We start from the raw sequence: 15,147 nt of genomic DNA on the forward strand, positions 1-15,147 counted from the left end.
TCCGACCCCTACGGAACCCACTTTGGTATGGGTACAGAAGAGCTTTACACTCTAGAAAATATGTTAAACGTTCGGTGTCCATTCGTTCCATAATTTTGCATAAATGTGAAGTTAATGCAATAGGTCTGTAACTAGAAGGGTCTTATTGATCTTTTCCTGGTTTTGGAATGGGCACTATTATTGCTTGTTTCCAAGCTAAATGAAGTTGGCCAATATCCCAAACTTTATTAAAAAATCCCAACACCATGTCCAGTGCTGTTATGTGTGCCAACATTCCATAACATACACCATCTGTCCCGGGAGTGGTCTGATGAGCACACGTAATTGCTCTTCTTAGCTCAAACATATTAAACGGTAGATCTAAGGGATCTCCTGACACCTCCCTTTTGTCTGTTATTTTGGGATTCTCCATTAAGATTCTATCTCTACACTGCCTAGCCTTATCTGTGAGATTACATGAACTATGAACCCTTTCAAATGTTTGTGCAAGAAGTTCCGCCTTTTCTAAATTATTGAGAGACATTTTGTTCCCAGTGTTCAACACTGGTATATCATAATTTCTTCTATCCCCCCCCCCCATTCTTCTAATCATGCCCCACACATCTGACAGCTGTACTTCCCTTCCAATAGTGCTACAATACTGCCTCCAAAATGTTCGTTTTTGTATTCTAGTCCTCCTTACTATTGCTTGGGCCCTTTTATACTGGATCAGTGCATCCTGAGAATGAAGTTTCTTGAGTTCTCTAAATGCTTTATTCCTGGATTTTATGGCTTTACTACAGTTATCATTCCACCAGGGTACACTCTTGGTCCGTTTAGTTCCTGTACTCTTAGGGATTGTTTCCTCAGCAGACTGAATAATCTCATTAACTATTTTACTATTGATTATGTTTACTTCTGTCTGGTTCTCCTCTTTAAGTTTCCTGGATCTGTTTGTACTGATCTCTTGGAAAACATCCCAGTTAGCATTTCCCTATTTCCATCTGGGAATTTTCTTTCCCTTATCATAATAACCTTCAGTGCCAACTTTAGTTATCACAGGGTAGTGATTACTTCCTATTGTGGTATGTCTGATCACATTCCATGTGCTTAAACCTGCTATTTCACTAGAGACAAGTGTTAGATCAAGCGCTGCCTCTGTGTTTTGCATACTATTGTATCTTGTTCCTTCCCCATTATTAATACATACCAAACAGTGATTATCTATAAATTCTTCAACTACTAACCCGTTTAAATCTGTTCTATTGCTGCCCCATATTGAATTATGTGAATTGAAATCCCCACACCATATCACGTTATCTTGCAATAGCCGTCCAACATCCTCTAATATATCTAGACTTATTTTCCCACACGGATTATAGTAATTAATTATGTCAATATTGCCTCTATTAGTCCATACCTTAACTGCAATTGATTCATGATCTGTGCTTATATGTATAACCTTTTAACTCATTCCATTTTGTACGAATGTCACAACGCCTCCACCTTTGCCAGATTCTCTATCTCTCCTAACAGCAGTATATCCCTTTATAATAAAGTCCAACTGTGGCTTTAACCATGTCTCCTGTATACAAATTACATCAGGTTTCTCTTCCAACTTATCAATATACTTTTAAACTCTTGGCCATTTGAAATTAAGCTTCTTGCATTCCACTGGAGTAGAATTAACACCATTAAGAGGATCCAACATGTCTGAGATTATTGAGTATCTTCATTAAGAATGTCTTTAACTGTTTCCCAGTGCAGCCCCCTCACATCAAGATACTTCTCCGCTGATTTGACAATTATTTTGATCCTTTCATTTCGGCTTTTTGTCTGTGCTGAACAGTTGACTATATCTGCCATAAAGAATACAAAGTCATTCTTGTTCACAATCAGAGACTCCTTCAACTTATCACATCCTCCACATTTCCCTGAGTAGCCTTGACTCGCTGCACCTCTGCTGCTCTTTTACTAACCTTGCATCCGTGATAAGCTGAGCTATGTTCTCCTCCACAATTACAACATTTCAGCTTTGTCCCCTCTGCACATTTGCCATACTCGTGTTTTCCACCGCATCTGCCACATGTTTGCTTTCGCTTGCACACGGATGCTACATGTCAGAATCTCTGACATTTGAAACATCTGAGAGGTGGGGGAACATACGGCCTCACATCATAACACATATATCCAATAAAGATCTTTTCCGGGAGTCTTTCCTCATCAAATGTGATCAGTACAGAGAGACTGTCACTTTTAATCCCATTTCTGCTTGCTTTAAGATGTCTGACTTCACTCACTTTTGCATTTGTTACATTTCCTTTAACATCATCTGCTGTTACATTTACTGGAATCCCTGTAATAACTCCTCTGACCAATTTTCTATCATTCGTCAGAGAATATTGAACTTTCTTGCCATTTATTTTATTCATTCTGACTGGTTTTCCTTGTTGTACTCCATCCTTACATACAATTAGTAATTATCCATTTCGTAATATTTTAGCACTTCTTACTTCCCCGATTTCCTTACTTATGGATTTATTTGGCTGTATTGGATTCCAATCGCCGAAAGAAGCCCCCTCTTGCACAAGTTTACTATTGCCTTGAAATCCCCTCTCCTCCTTTCTGTTACAGCTACTCTCCTGTCACTATCACTCCCATCCGATTTTAGGTTCTTTTTACGCTTATTTTTCCTACCTGCTATATTCCACTTTTCATAACTCCTGCCACCTACGTCCATCTCTCCTAACTCACTTCCTGAACCGTCATTTCCATCTGCCATCTCTCGTCCCACTAGGATCCGATTGGCCGACACGAGGCGAAACAGCAATCTAATCGTCAGGAAAATCCTAGTAGAACAGCTGAACTTTATTTATGATAAATCAGAGTAACTTTAAATGATTGCAGGTGTGTAATGACCTCTATTTAACATGAGTTTGAATGTGATTGGTTAATTCTGAACGCAGCCACATCCCCAGTTATAAGAGGGTGTGCACACTTATGCAACCAGGTTATTGTAAGGTTTTTAATTTTCAATCAGTGATACATTTTTCCCCCACAAAGATTTCAGTTTTTTTTTTCAATTCAAATGTTCACATTATACATTAAAAGTGGAAAAAGTTCTGACATGATTTATCTTTGTCTCATTCTTTTACATCACAAAAACCTGGCATTTTAACAGGGGTGTGTACATTTTTTTTTAAACATTTTTATGCATTTGGCAGACGCTTTTATCCAAAGCGACTTACAGTGCACTTATTACAGGGACAGTCCCCCCCGGAGCAACCTGGAGTTAAGTGCCTTGCTCAAGGACCCAACAGTGGCATCTTGGTGGTGCTGGGGCTTGAACCCCCAACCTTCTGGTCAGTCACCTTGAGCCTTAACCACTGAGCCACCACTGCCCCAGTCTGTAGACTTTTTATATCCACTGTATCTCCTGACAAAATGAGACACAACACTATAATAATAATAATCCCATCACTGTTACGTGTACTGTTTGTTTCTCCAGTACTCCTGGAACTAGGATTCCTCCACAGGTGAAAAATCTCAGCAAAAAAAAAAAATTTCCAAGACCAAAATGTTTCCTTGCATGGCTTCTAACTTGCTTAAAATCACTAAAAAAAAAAAAAAAAAAACTATCATAAGACTCTTTCAGACGATAAAACGATGTTGTTAGAACCGAAAACAAAAGAAAAGCTGTTAGCACTCCACACCTGCCTACCTCTTTCAACAGAGTTAAGTTAACAGTGCATCCCTAAATATACTTACATTTATGCACTTGGCATTCAAGGTATACATATTATCAATGTGTCTATTATTCATATCTTCAGTGTGTGTGTTGCTAGTTTCATGATGTACTAGTTGAGCTACAGGAAGAAATATTTTATCAATTCTTCCTCCCTTTCTCTTCTGTGTGCAGGAGGAGTTGAAGGAGTTGAAAAAGAAGGAGGAGAGGAGAAATAAAGAGATGATAGAACTGCTTGAGCAGAATAAGGAGCTTCTGGAATCTCCACAGAAGGCCAAACAGGAAGTCACAGAGCTTCAGAAGCAACTTATCAACTATGAGAAGGACAAGAGTGCTCTGACTGTATGTTCACACTCTCAGTATTTCATACGGTTTCAGGCTTGTGGATTGCATTGATACAGAAATGTGAATTGATATTAAACTGTAATATAACATTTCATGAATTTTGTTATTTTATTATGTAATTATGTAATCTCTGTTATTTGTATTTTGCTGTCAGAGAGCCAGAGCTCGTCTCAAAGTGTGTGACCGAGAAATGAAGCAGCTGAAATGGGAGCATGAAGTGTTGGAGCAGAGATTTACCACGGTAATTAAAGGAACACCCTCACAAGACACTTTAAAAAGCACTTAACATGGATCTTATGACTAGGAACTTTCATGATCTTATGGCAACTGATTAGGAATTTTCTGATTGATGTACATAATGTATCACTATTGCCAGATACATATTTTGATATTGTTTTATTGTTTTTTTTTCTACAATGTTACTACAGTGCATAACAGCTAGCTCTCTGAAAAGTGAAGCTTCAATGAAATCTGCCTATTGGGTTTTGATTATGTCAGAGGAAAATACAGTATAAAATAATCAGAAGGGAAAATTAAAGGTTCATTTGAAGATCACTTTTTACGTCAAACATGAAGAAACATGAAGATGAACTTAATCATGCTGAATGTAACTGACATAACAGATGAGCACATCAAAGTATAAAAGTTTTTCTTGAACAGCCCTTTAGTGAAATTAAACTGATATCTGATTATATTGAATGGATCTGAGTGCTGCATGTTTGAGAGCTGAAGTGACTGATTACCAGTAATGTGCAGGTTCAATCAGAGCGAGACGAGCTCTACGTGAAGTTCACCAAAGCCATCCTGGACGTCCAGCAGAAGAGCGGCTTTAAAAACCTGCTGCTGGAGCGCAAACTGAGCACACTCAACCATATGCTGGAGAAGAAAGAAGCTCAGCTCAGCGAGGTGCTGTCTGCCTCAAACCTTGACCCTGCTGCCCTCAATGTGGTCACGCGCAAGCTTGAGGTACATTCATGAACGTATAGAGAATAACAGTATATACAATATGAGGATGCAGAGAATTGTCCCTCAGAGACTCAGTGTAGCAGAATTGTAACATTTGTTTTCAGCCATTTAACAAATAACTTTTTTTATTACAAATGGTAAGAATGACTGATTGAGTGATTGAAAAGTTAGAAAAGTTGAATCAGAAGGTCTGAAAGTCTGTTTGAAGGTCTATGTCACGTTTGATGGATATAGCTTGGAAGCTCTAGGAGGAAATACAACTCAACATTTTGGTCTTGGTTTAGGAAATTGAAAAAAAACCTAATCCAAGTATGTAGTATGACAGTTTGATGTCTTTTTCAAGCCAACATAATTATGCAGAGTCTTGACTTTCAGAATTATAATAAAGCTATATTACAATCACAGTCGTGATGTTCTTCCAGATTGTTTGACCACAGGCACGAGGCCGCAGGTAATCACAGCTTTGCTGATATACAGACCAACAGCATGATTGCGAGTGTGATATTGCTTTTGTCCAACAGCTCAACAAATAAAACCAAGAATAGTCACAAAATCCCTCTTGAGTGAGGAACTACTTTCTTATACCACAGATCAGGATCTGCTGTTCCTGGTTCGACCGATGCACCAAAGCCTCCTTTACAAATTTGAAAGTGTCTTTTTGTGTCGACTTGGTTGTTTCTAACAAGTTTTTAGAGTAACAAGGACTTGTGTGTGTGTGTGTGTGAGTGAGAGAGAGAAAGAGAGAAAACACACTCTTGGAACATCTCTCATCCAATCAAATTCAATGACCACAACAAACTATTGTATAAAAGACCATACTATTGTATGACTTCACCATTTGAGCAGGATTAGGCATGAAGTATTTATTGGGGGTACAGAAATGTTTTTTGTGTTTCTTTTTGTGAGTCCTGACTGTTTGTTTTTCTTTAGGAGGTTTTGGACTCCAAGAACCATACTATCACAGACTTACAATATGAAGTGGCACGAGTTTGCAAGGTGAGAAAACGTCCCTGTGCTGAAAAATGCTTGATACTCTCTAGTACATCTTCATTGGCGCCATCATCAGATCATCAAACACTGTCACATGAGTAGATCACTGTCACTGTGAATTGAGCTAAAACTGAAAACTGCCTGTGAATGTACATTGAACTGAAACCAATTCATACCCACTGGCACATGACTGTATTATTTGAAATAGCTGTGACTATACAGTCATAATGTTGTTGTCTGTTGTTATTAAGTGTAATTGTCTGTTTCCATCCTCAGGCCCATAATGACCTGCTGAGAACTTCTGAAGCTAAGCTGCAGGCGTTTGGGATCCCTATGGATGAACTCGGCTTAAAGCCACTGGAGAGCAGCATTCCTGGTCAGACACTCGGTTTGGGCCCTGCTGTCTCATTTCTGCCCCAAATTAGCCAAAAAGAGAGAAAAAATACATGGCCTCAATCTAAATAAAATAAAATAATATGATAAAATGACTTGTTTCTTATCTAACACAAATAGAGTTCAGAGATTCGCAGTGGAGTTTTCTATGAAACTGCAGCTTCCTACTGTAGTGGCCTATTACCGGAATGAAGAGCATTGTGTGAGCTTAATAAGTAATAACTGGCCATATCCAATATTTCATTTGTTTTTGTCATTTCTCTCAGGACATACTTTTGTCTTTTAGACAATGGTAATTTGGGTAGTCTTTGTAGTTGGCAAATGTACACAATATAAGTGATAGAATTCACTTTTCCAACATCCCATTCCCCAAGTTGGGAAAAACTTTCAAGCCACAGTGTGCTTATTTTTTAAACTAAAACAAAACAAAACAAAACACACACACACACACACACACACACACACACACACACACACACACACCCATTTGTCATGTTTGCAGTGGTTCTATAGATGATCCCATTTTCAGGATCTCACCAAAGGCCCCACAAAACTATGGATCTGCCATGATTTCACCCCAGAAATAAACTGGTTGTGTTTTTAATCTGTTATCAGTTCTTCCGTGATATGAAAGTATTTCATATAATCACTTTTCATAAGGGCTGCCAATTTAATGCATTAATTTGGTGCAAGTTAGTTATTTTGAATAAGTATCAACTCTAACACATCCGTGGGTCATTTCACTTTATTTGAATATATATTTTGTTTGGTTTTATTTAGCTGTCACTGTACAATAAAGTTCTATTTCTTAACATTAGGAAATGCATTCCTGTATTTTTACTGTGCATTTGCACATTGAGAATATGTGAGTTCATCCAAAAGCAAAAACATTTGTTTTTCAGAGGCTTTATATGTAGTTAGGGTGAAAATAAGGTGCATTTAAAACAGTTCTGAGACTAGTGAAGACAGAGAGCATTCACTAAATAGGGAGCAAGGGAGCATCCTTTAGCTTTCTTTGCAGCTCCATTCACTCATCAAATATGGTCAAAAGTTGACATTCAGACCGTAGATGATACAGTCAGGTACATAAATGTTGGGACATTGACACAATTCTAATCTTTTTGGCTCTATACACCACCACAATGGATTTTAAATGAAACAAACAAGATGTGCTTTAACTGCAGACTTTCAGCTTTAATTTGAGGGTATTTACATCCAAATCAGGTGAACGGTGTAGGAATTACAACAGTTTGTATATGTGCCTCCCACTTTTTAAGGGACCAAAAGTAATGGGACAATTGGCTGCTCAGCTGTTCCATGGCCAGGTGTGTGTGTTATTCCCTCATTATCCCATTTACAATAAGCAGATAAAAGGTCCAGAGTTCATTTCAAGTGTGCTATTTGCATTTGGAATCTGTTGCGTCAACTCTCAATATGAGATCCAAAGAGCTGTCACTATCAGTGAAGCAAGCCATCATTAGGCTGAAAAATCAAAACAAACCCATCAGAGATATAGCAAAAACATTAGGTGTGGCCAAATCAACTGTTTGGAACATTCTTAAAAAGAAAGAACGCACAGGTGAGCTCAACAACACCAAAAGACCCGGAAGACCACGGAAAACAACTGTGGTGGATGACCGAAGAATTCTTTCCCTGGTGAAGAAAACAATCTTCACAACAGTTGGCCAGATCAATAACCCACTCCAGGAGGTGGGTGTATGTCTGTCAAAGTCAACAATCAAGAGAAGACTTCACCAGAGTGAATACAGAGGGTTCACCACAAGATGTAAACCATTGGTGAGCCTCAAAAACAGGAAGGCCAGATTAGAGTTTGCCAAACAACATCTAAAAAAGCCTTCACAGTTCTGGAACAACATACTATGGTCAGATGAGACAGACCAACTTGTACCAGAGTGATGGGAAGAGAAGAGTATGGAGAAGGAAAGGAACTGCTCATGATCCAAAGCATACCACCTCATCAGTGAAGCATGGTGGTGGTAGTGTCATGGCGTGGGCATGTATGGCTGCCAATGGAACTGGTTCTCTTGTATTTATTGATGATGTGACTGCTGACAAAAGCAGCAGGATGAATTCTGAAGTGTTTCGGGCAATATTATCTGCTCATATTCAGCCAAATGCTTCAGAACTCATTGGACGGCGCTTCACAGTACAGATGGACAATGACCCGAAGCATACTGCTGTAAGCCCGTTTATCGGTCCAGTGGCGGTCTCCAATAATACGGGTGAAGGTCTCTGCGCGATACTGTCTTTCTTGTTACGCAACACAACAATATTAAATGAAATACATTTTCTCTTATGTATTACCTCGTTATTTCATCTGACTCCATAAATGAAAAAGGTTTTTAATGATATCTGAGCATCATTAAAAGTGAGCGAATGTTTGATTATTCTTTTAACTCCTTTAATTATATTTTACCCGTTTAGATTAAGAAACTATGTCGCTTTGAGGTCCTCGCATGTTTTTCTCTACACCGCGGATCTCACGATCACAAGCGGTCAGTATTGGATCATCAAACAGGTAATTGCTATATACCTGAGATCGGTCACGTTCAAGTTCACACAATCAAAGATACTTCAGTATAGCCCCATGGAATTGCATACACTTAAATTTAACAACGTTTTCTTCAGTAGAGGTCACGGCCACTATTACAGATGTAAGTTGACCAACATAACTTCTCTTGTAATAGCTTTGGATTGGCCATGCGTGGTTTCCCACGTACACTTATCTGGAGAAACATCAAATCAAAACACACCCGAATTTAGATTGGTCAAGCAGCGTTTGCTGTTCTAAACGGAAATTCCCTTTTTGTCTTTGCAAACCAGTGGTGGACAGTAACGAAGTAAACGTATTTCGTTACTGTACTTAAGTAGCTTTTTTGCGTATCTGTACTTTACTGAAGTATTTAAATTTGGGGAGACTTTTACTTTAACTCCACTACATTTCAAAGTCAAATATCTTACTTTTTACTCTACTACATTTTCAAAATCAGTCGTTCCTTTTTATTTATGAGTGGATAAAAACGTAACTGGTCAAACGAGCCACCAATCACAGTACAGCGCGTGCGCGCTTTGTTTTGATCTTGCCTTGGCGGCATCTACTAAGCGCGAACCAGGGGTGCGTTTCCCAAAAGCATCGTTAGCCAACTATGGTCGCAAGTTCCGTCGTTATCATCATAGTTCAACGAGTCGGATTTTTCTGAGGAGCCGGAAATGGTCCGGCCACAACAGTGGCTCGGCTCAGCAACGTGGCGGGGAAGACACAACGTCTCGTTCCCTCCATCAGAGAACGGAGGTTACATACGTAACCTAGACATTCCCCTTCTGTCGCTCTCTCCACGTTGTCTCTGAGAAGCGACACTATGGGTCCACTTTTAAACGTGCCATACGCTGAGCCGTGTACGTGAACTGCTGATACAGGAGCGGACAGGTATTCTTACGTGCAAAGGTTTGGCGGCAGACGGTGGTAACTTTCACACTGTGCGTGCCGCGGCGCCATGCTCGTCTCGGGACTCGAGTCTGGAGACAGTGCTGAAGTGGTCTCATATGCATCAACCCCAGCGGCGCGGCCGCCACGGAGGATGCCATATGCCCCAGGAGCTTTTGGAATCATTTTAGAGGGACCACGGTGCCTGGCTTGAAGGAAGCGAGGCATTTCAGCACCGACTGAGCACGCTCGTTGGAGAGACGTGCTGTCATTGAGACTGAGTCTAACTCCAAGCCGAGAAAAGAGATGCTCTGAACCGGGGTGAGCTTGCTCTTTTCCCAGTTGACCTGAAGCCCCAAACGGCTGAGGTGCCTGAGCACCTGGTCTCTGTGCGCGCATAGTAACTCTCACGAGGGGGCCAGGATGAGCCAGTCATCGAGGTAATTTAGTATGCGTATGCCGGCTTCTCGGAGTGGCAAGAGCTGCCTCTGCGACTTTCGTGAAGACGCGAGGGGACAGAGATAGGCCGAAGGGGAGGACTTTGTACTGATATGCCTGGCCGTCGAACGCGGACCTTTAAGAAGGGTCGATGATGAGGGCGGATTGAGACGTGAAAGTACGCGTCCTTCAGGTCTACCACTGTGAACCAATCTAGATGCCGGACACCAGATAGAATTTGTTTTTGGGTGAGCATTTTGAACAGGAGTTTGGACAGAGCCCGGTTGAAAAACTCGCAGGTCCAAGATCGGTCGTAAGCCACCGCCTTTCTTGGGTACCACGAAGTAAGGGCTGTAGAGACCCTTCTTCGTTTCGGTTGGAGGGACAGGCTCTATCGCGTCTTTGATTAGAAGAGAGGCGATTTTTCGCGCAGGGGCTTGGCATGTTCGTCGTATACTGCGAAAAAATGGACGCCCGCGAAGGGGACGGAGGCCTGGTAAACTGAATTGCGTAACCGAGTCGAATGGTCCGGTGCAGCCAGCGTGATGGGTTGGGCAGTGAGAGCAACACCTCTAAATTCCGTGCTAGGGGCACCAAGGGGACGAGTATTTTGGATGTACCCGGCGGGGCTTCCCAGCGGTGCGGAACAGGTAATGTGGCGTCGGGAGGCAGTGAAGCGGCCCGAGGCTCCGGTGCTGAGAATAGACTCAAAGCACTTACCTACCTCCGCGCACCCAGCAGGGGGCTGGTTCGTGACTGAGGAGGAGGTCTGATGTTGGCGTCCTCTGGACTCATCTGAACCGGCCGGCCTGGGAACAGTCGTGGGCCTGAAGGCGGACTGTGGCCGCGTCCAGCATGTCGGGACTGTTGAGGCCTGAAAGCAAAGTGCCGTGAGAACGGCATTTGCGGGCCAGGTGACCCAGAGACAAAAAGGAAATAGCTCTATAGAATGTAATGAATTTAACAAAAGATTCTCCTCCCGGCCCTCCACCGGGGAACGGAGCATCATCATCCAATGCCGGGGAGCTCGAGGGACCGGACGGTAGGCCATTAAGCGGACCGCACTAATCCCGAGCTCGGGGGAAGCAGGCAAGCGTGCCGGGGAGGCGGGAGGTTTTGAGGGGATTTACCCGGCGAAAGCATCCCGTTATTCTCCCCAGATCATCTTTCATCGCCCGCGGCGCCTGCCTCAATCCCGTAGAAGGGAGGCGAGGCACGGAGGGGGCGGCTGAAGCGGCTTTTTCTCACTACAAGAAAAAGCCTACGACCGCAATGCTGTCATGGCTATGTTCTCGTACTGAAAACATAGACCATTCATAAAACGCTGTCTGCGTGTGATCGCAACCCAGGAATGCAAGGCAGTTTTCATGACCGTCAGAGGTGGGGAGAATCAACGCATCCAGAAACTACACAGGGATGGAAAAATCGTCTTTAAAAAGACACGTCCTGAAAAGGACGTTCAACGCTGCTGTGTTTTGCTCTTTTAGAGCGAAATTACTCTTTTAGAATAACTCTTTCGAGTTGTCTGCGCTGTCAAAGCGCCCAGGGGCAAGAATGCACAGCCATGCACGAAGGAGAAAGCCGCTGTTATGCGCCATAAAGTCCAACAGCATGCAGAGGATTTAAACAGGAAATTGGTGTGTAACTCGCAGCAGACTGCATGCATGACCATCGGCTGCGAAGAAATTTTCTGAATGAACTCCCGTATTCGCCCCGCTTAAATACCCATATGTCCGGGGCGGGATATGCAAATACCGGCTGCTAACTTCTCATTGGCCTTTTTTCATAGATCAGAGGTGCATATCGGCGCTCAAGAGAGACCCCATGTGTCGCTTCTCTGACACAACGTGGAGAGAGCGACAGAAGGGGAACGCCCGTTTCACACATACTCCGTGTGCAGTGCGTATGCGGTGCGTATACGGTACAGGAGCAGCACGTGCTATAGTGCTTTCACATACAGGTGAAACTCGAAAAATTTGAATATCGTGCAAAAGTTCATTAATTTCAGTAATTCAACTTAAAAGGTGAAACTAATATATTATATAGACTCATTACAAGCAAAGTAAGATATTTCAAGCCTTTATTTGATATCATTTTGATGATTATGGCTTACAGCTTATGAAAACCCCAAATTCAGAATCTCAGAAAATTAGAATATTGTGAAAAGGTTCAGTATTGTAGGCTCAAAGTGTCACACTCTAATCAGCTAAACACCTGCAAAGGGTTCCTGAGCCTTTAAATGGTCTCTCAGTCTGGTTCAGTTGAATTCACAATCATGGGGAAGACTGCTGACCTGACAGTTGTGCAGAAAACCATCATTGACACCCTCCACAAGGATGGATGTTCTCAAAGTGCTGTATCAAAGCACATTAATAGAAAGTTAAGTGGAAGGGAAAAGTGTGGAAGAAAAAGGTGCACAAGCAGCAGGGATGACCGTAGCCTGGAGAGGATTGTCAGGAAAAGGCCATTCAAATGTGTGGGGGAGCTTCACAGCTTCACACGTTACTGCATCAAGAGCCACCACACACAGACGGGTCCTGGACATGGGCTTCAAATGTCAAACGTCTTACCTGGGCCTCTTTTCTGATGAGAGCAAATTTTGCATCTCATTTGGAAACCAAGGTCCCAGAGTCTGGAGGAAGAATGGAGAGGCACACAATCCAAGATGCTTGAAGTCCAGTGTGAAGTTTCCACAGTCTGTGTTGGTTTGGGGAGCCATGTCATCGGCTGGTGTTGGTCCACTGTGCTTTATTAAGTCCAGAGTCAACGCAGCCATCTACCGGGACATTTTAGAGCACTTCATGCTTCCTTCAGCAGACAAGCTTTATGGAGATGCTGACTTCATTTTCCAGCAGGACTTGGCACCTGCCCACACTGCCAAAAGTACCAAAACCTGGTTCAATGACCATGGTATTACTGTGCTTGATTGGCCAGCAAACTCGCCTGACCTGAACCCCATAGAGAATCTATGGGGCATTGCTAAGAGAAAGATGAGAGACATGAGACCAAACAATGCAGAAGAGCTGAAGGCAGCTATTGAAGCATCTTGGTCTTCCATAACACCTCAGCAGTGCCACAGGCTGATAGCATCCATGCCACGCCGCATTGAGGCAGTAATTAATGCAAAAGGGGCCCAAACCAAGTACCGAGTACATATGCATGATTATACTTTTCAGAGGGCCGACATTTCTGTATTTAAAATCCTTTTTTTATTGATTTCATGTAATATTCTAATTTTCTGAGATTCTGAATTTGGGGTTTTCATAAGCTGTAAGCCATAATCATCAAAATGATATCAAATAAAGGCTTGAAATATCTTACTTTGCTTGTAATGAGTCTATATAATATATTAGTTTCACCTTTTAAGTTGAATTACTGAAATTAATGAACTTTTGCACGATATTCAAATTTTTCGAGTTTCACCTGTATGCTGCGTTTGCAGTTTGCTACTGATCCGCAGTTTCTGTGTGCCACAAAATCAAAAATGTGTAAGGAATTTTGATTTTAAACCCAAACGTTAACTTTGAGATTGTTTAAGGCATTGAAACGGTATGAAAATTCATTTTAATTATTGTTATTCTTTGTTTTACATGTAGTTCGATTTGTTGACAGAAGAAAAGCTATCGCGCTATATCTGTTGCTAATAAGGAGAAGAATGAGACGCATTTGGGTTCACTGTCTTTTTTTAGGGTAAAAAAAATCATATATGATGGCATTTTGCAACTTTTGGGACTATAATCATACTTTTTTGTTTTTCTTGACCCTGTAATTTAGTAACTGTAGAACACATTAACTGTAATTATGCGTATATGTTGAAATTATTACAGTTTCTTGACAATCTATGTCTATTTTAATGTGAACAATGCGCTGCCACTTTAATTCAGTGCGGTGCAGCACAGCAAAAATGGACTCGGTCCGTAAACCATCGCTGCACTGCTGTATACGCACCGCAACTGGAACGGATCGACGGACTGCATCCGCGTGCAGTGTAAAAGCTCTAACCTGTTAACATGAGTACGGAAAAAAATATGCACCGCATACGCACTGCACACGGAGTATGTGTGAAACGGGCGTTAGATCGGGACATTCGCGCAACTCATAGAAGAGGCACCGACCACACAGAGAAACGCCAGTTTCTGAGTTTATAGTTATTAACATGACCTGATGCTTCTGAATTTTTTATTTTTTTTAATCATTCCCTAATACTTTGGGATCTACATAAAATAAACTGTGAAAGTTTAGAGTGCATCTGGACTGATCTGTGTAATTCTTCCTCCATCAGGCGTGAACTGCTGCTCTCACGCGATATCGTTACAGTTTAATGTGATTACATGTTACGTTAAATGAGATCAAACGACTATTTGACAAGAACATTTTTCTCATCAATTTTGTATTTTCGACGATGTCGATAATGTCGACTAAACGTTTCAGCTCTAATGCAAATGATAATATGCTTTTCAACTCACCTGCTTTATTTGCTTGAATAAATCCGGGTGTCTGTCTTTATTAAGTTTGACGTGTTTCCTCCTTTCATCAGAAAATTGCGAAAGCAGCGTTTACAAACAGGTTTTTGCTGATATATGATGTTTCCCTTTTCATCAGCCTCAAATGCAAATAATTTCCAAACCTGGCTTTTTCCACTTTTCATTTCGACATGATTCAGTTGAGACTCAGCAGCAGCTTTGCTTGCCGCAATCTTTTGCTTATTGTGAGCGTTCGAAAGTTCCCGCCTCTGCGTAGGTACCGGGTAGACCCAGTACTCGGTACCCCGGTACCTTCAGAAATTCTGGTATCGTAAATAATTTTTTGTTTGAGTACCGACTTGGTACCGGGGTACAGGTATTTT

General features: G+C 41.7%; 1 protein-coding gene across 1 annotated transcript in view; it reads left to right on the forward strand.

Annotated features, from left to right (window-relative positions):
* The window catches only part of gas8 (growth arrest-specific 8), a 32,827-nt gene extending 25,626 nt beyond the window's left edge, over positions 1-7,201 (forward strand). The window contains exons 7-11 of the mRNA XM_052152751.1: positions 3,899-4,066; positions 4,224-4,310; positions 4,826-5,035; positions 5,966-6,031; positions 6,302-7,201. Coding sequence (XP_052008711.1) covers positions 3,899-4,066; positions 4,224-4,310; positions 4,826-5,035; positions 5,966-6,031; positions 6,302-6,490 — 720 coding nt within the window. The 3' untranslated portion in view covers positions 6,491-7,201. The remainder of the gene's footprint in view (positions 1-3,898; positions 4,067-4,223; positions 4,311-4,825; positions 5,036-5,965; positions 6,032-6,301) is intronic.
* Positions 7,202-15,147: the final 7,946 nt, after the last annotated feature.

This window comes from Xyrauchen texanus, chromosome 21, assembly GCF_025860055.1.
Source record: "Xyrauchen texanus isolate HMW12.3.18 chromosome 21, RBS_HiC_50CHRs, whole genome shotgun sequence".
NCBI lineage: Eukaryota > Metazoa > Chordata > Actinopteri > Cypriniformes > Catostomidae > Xyrauchen > Xyrauchen texanus.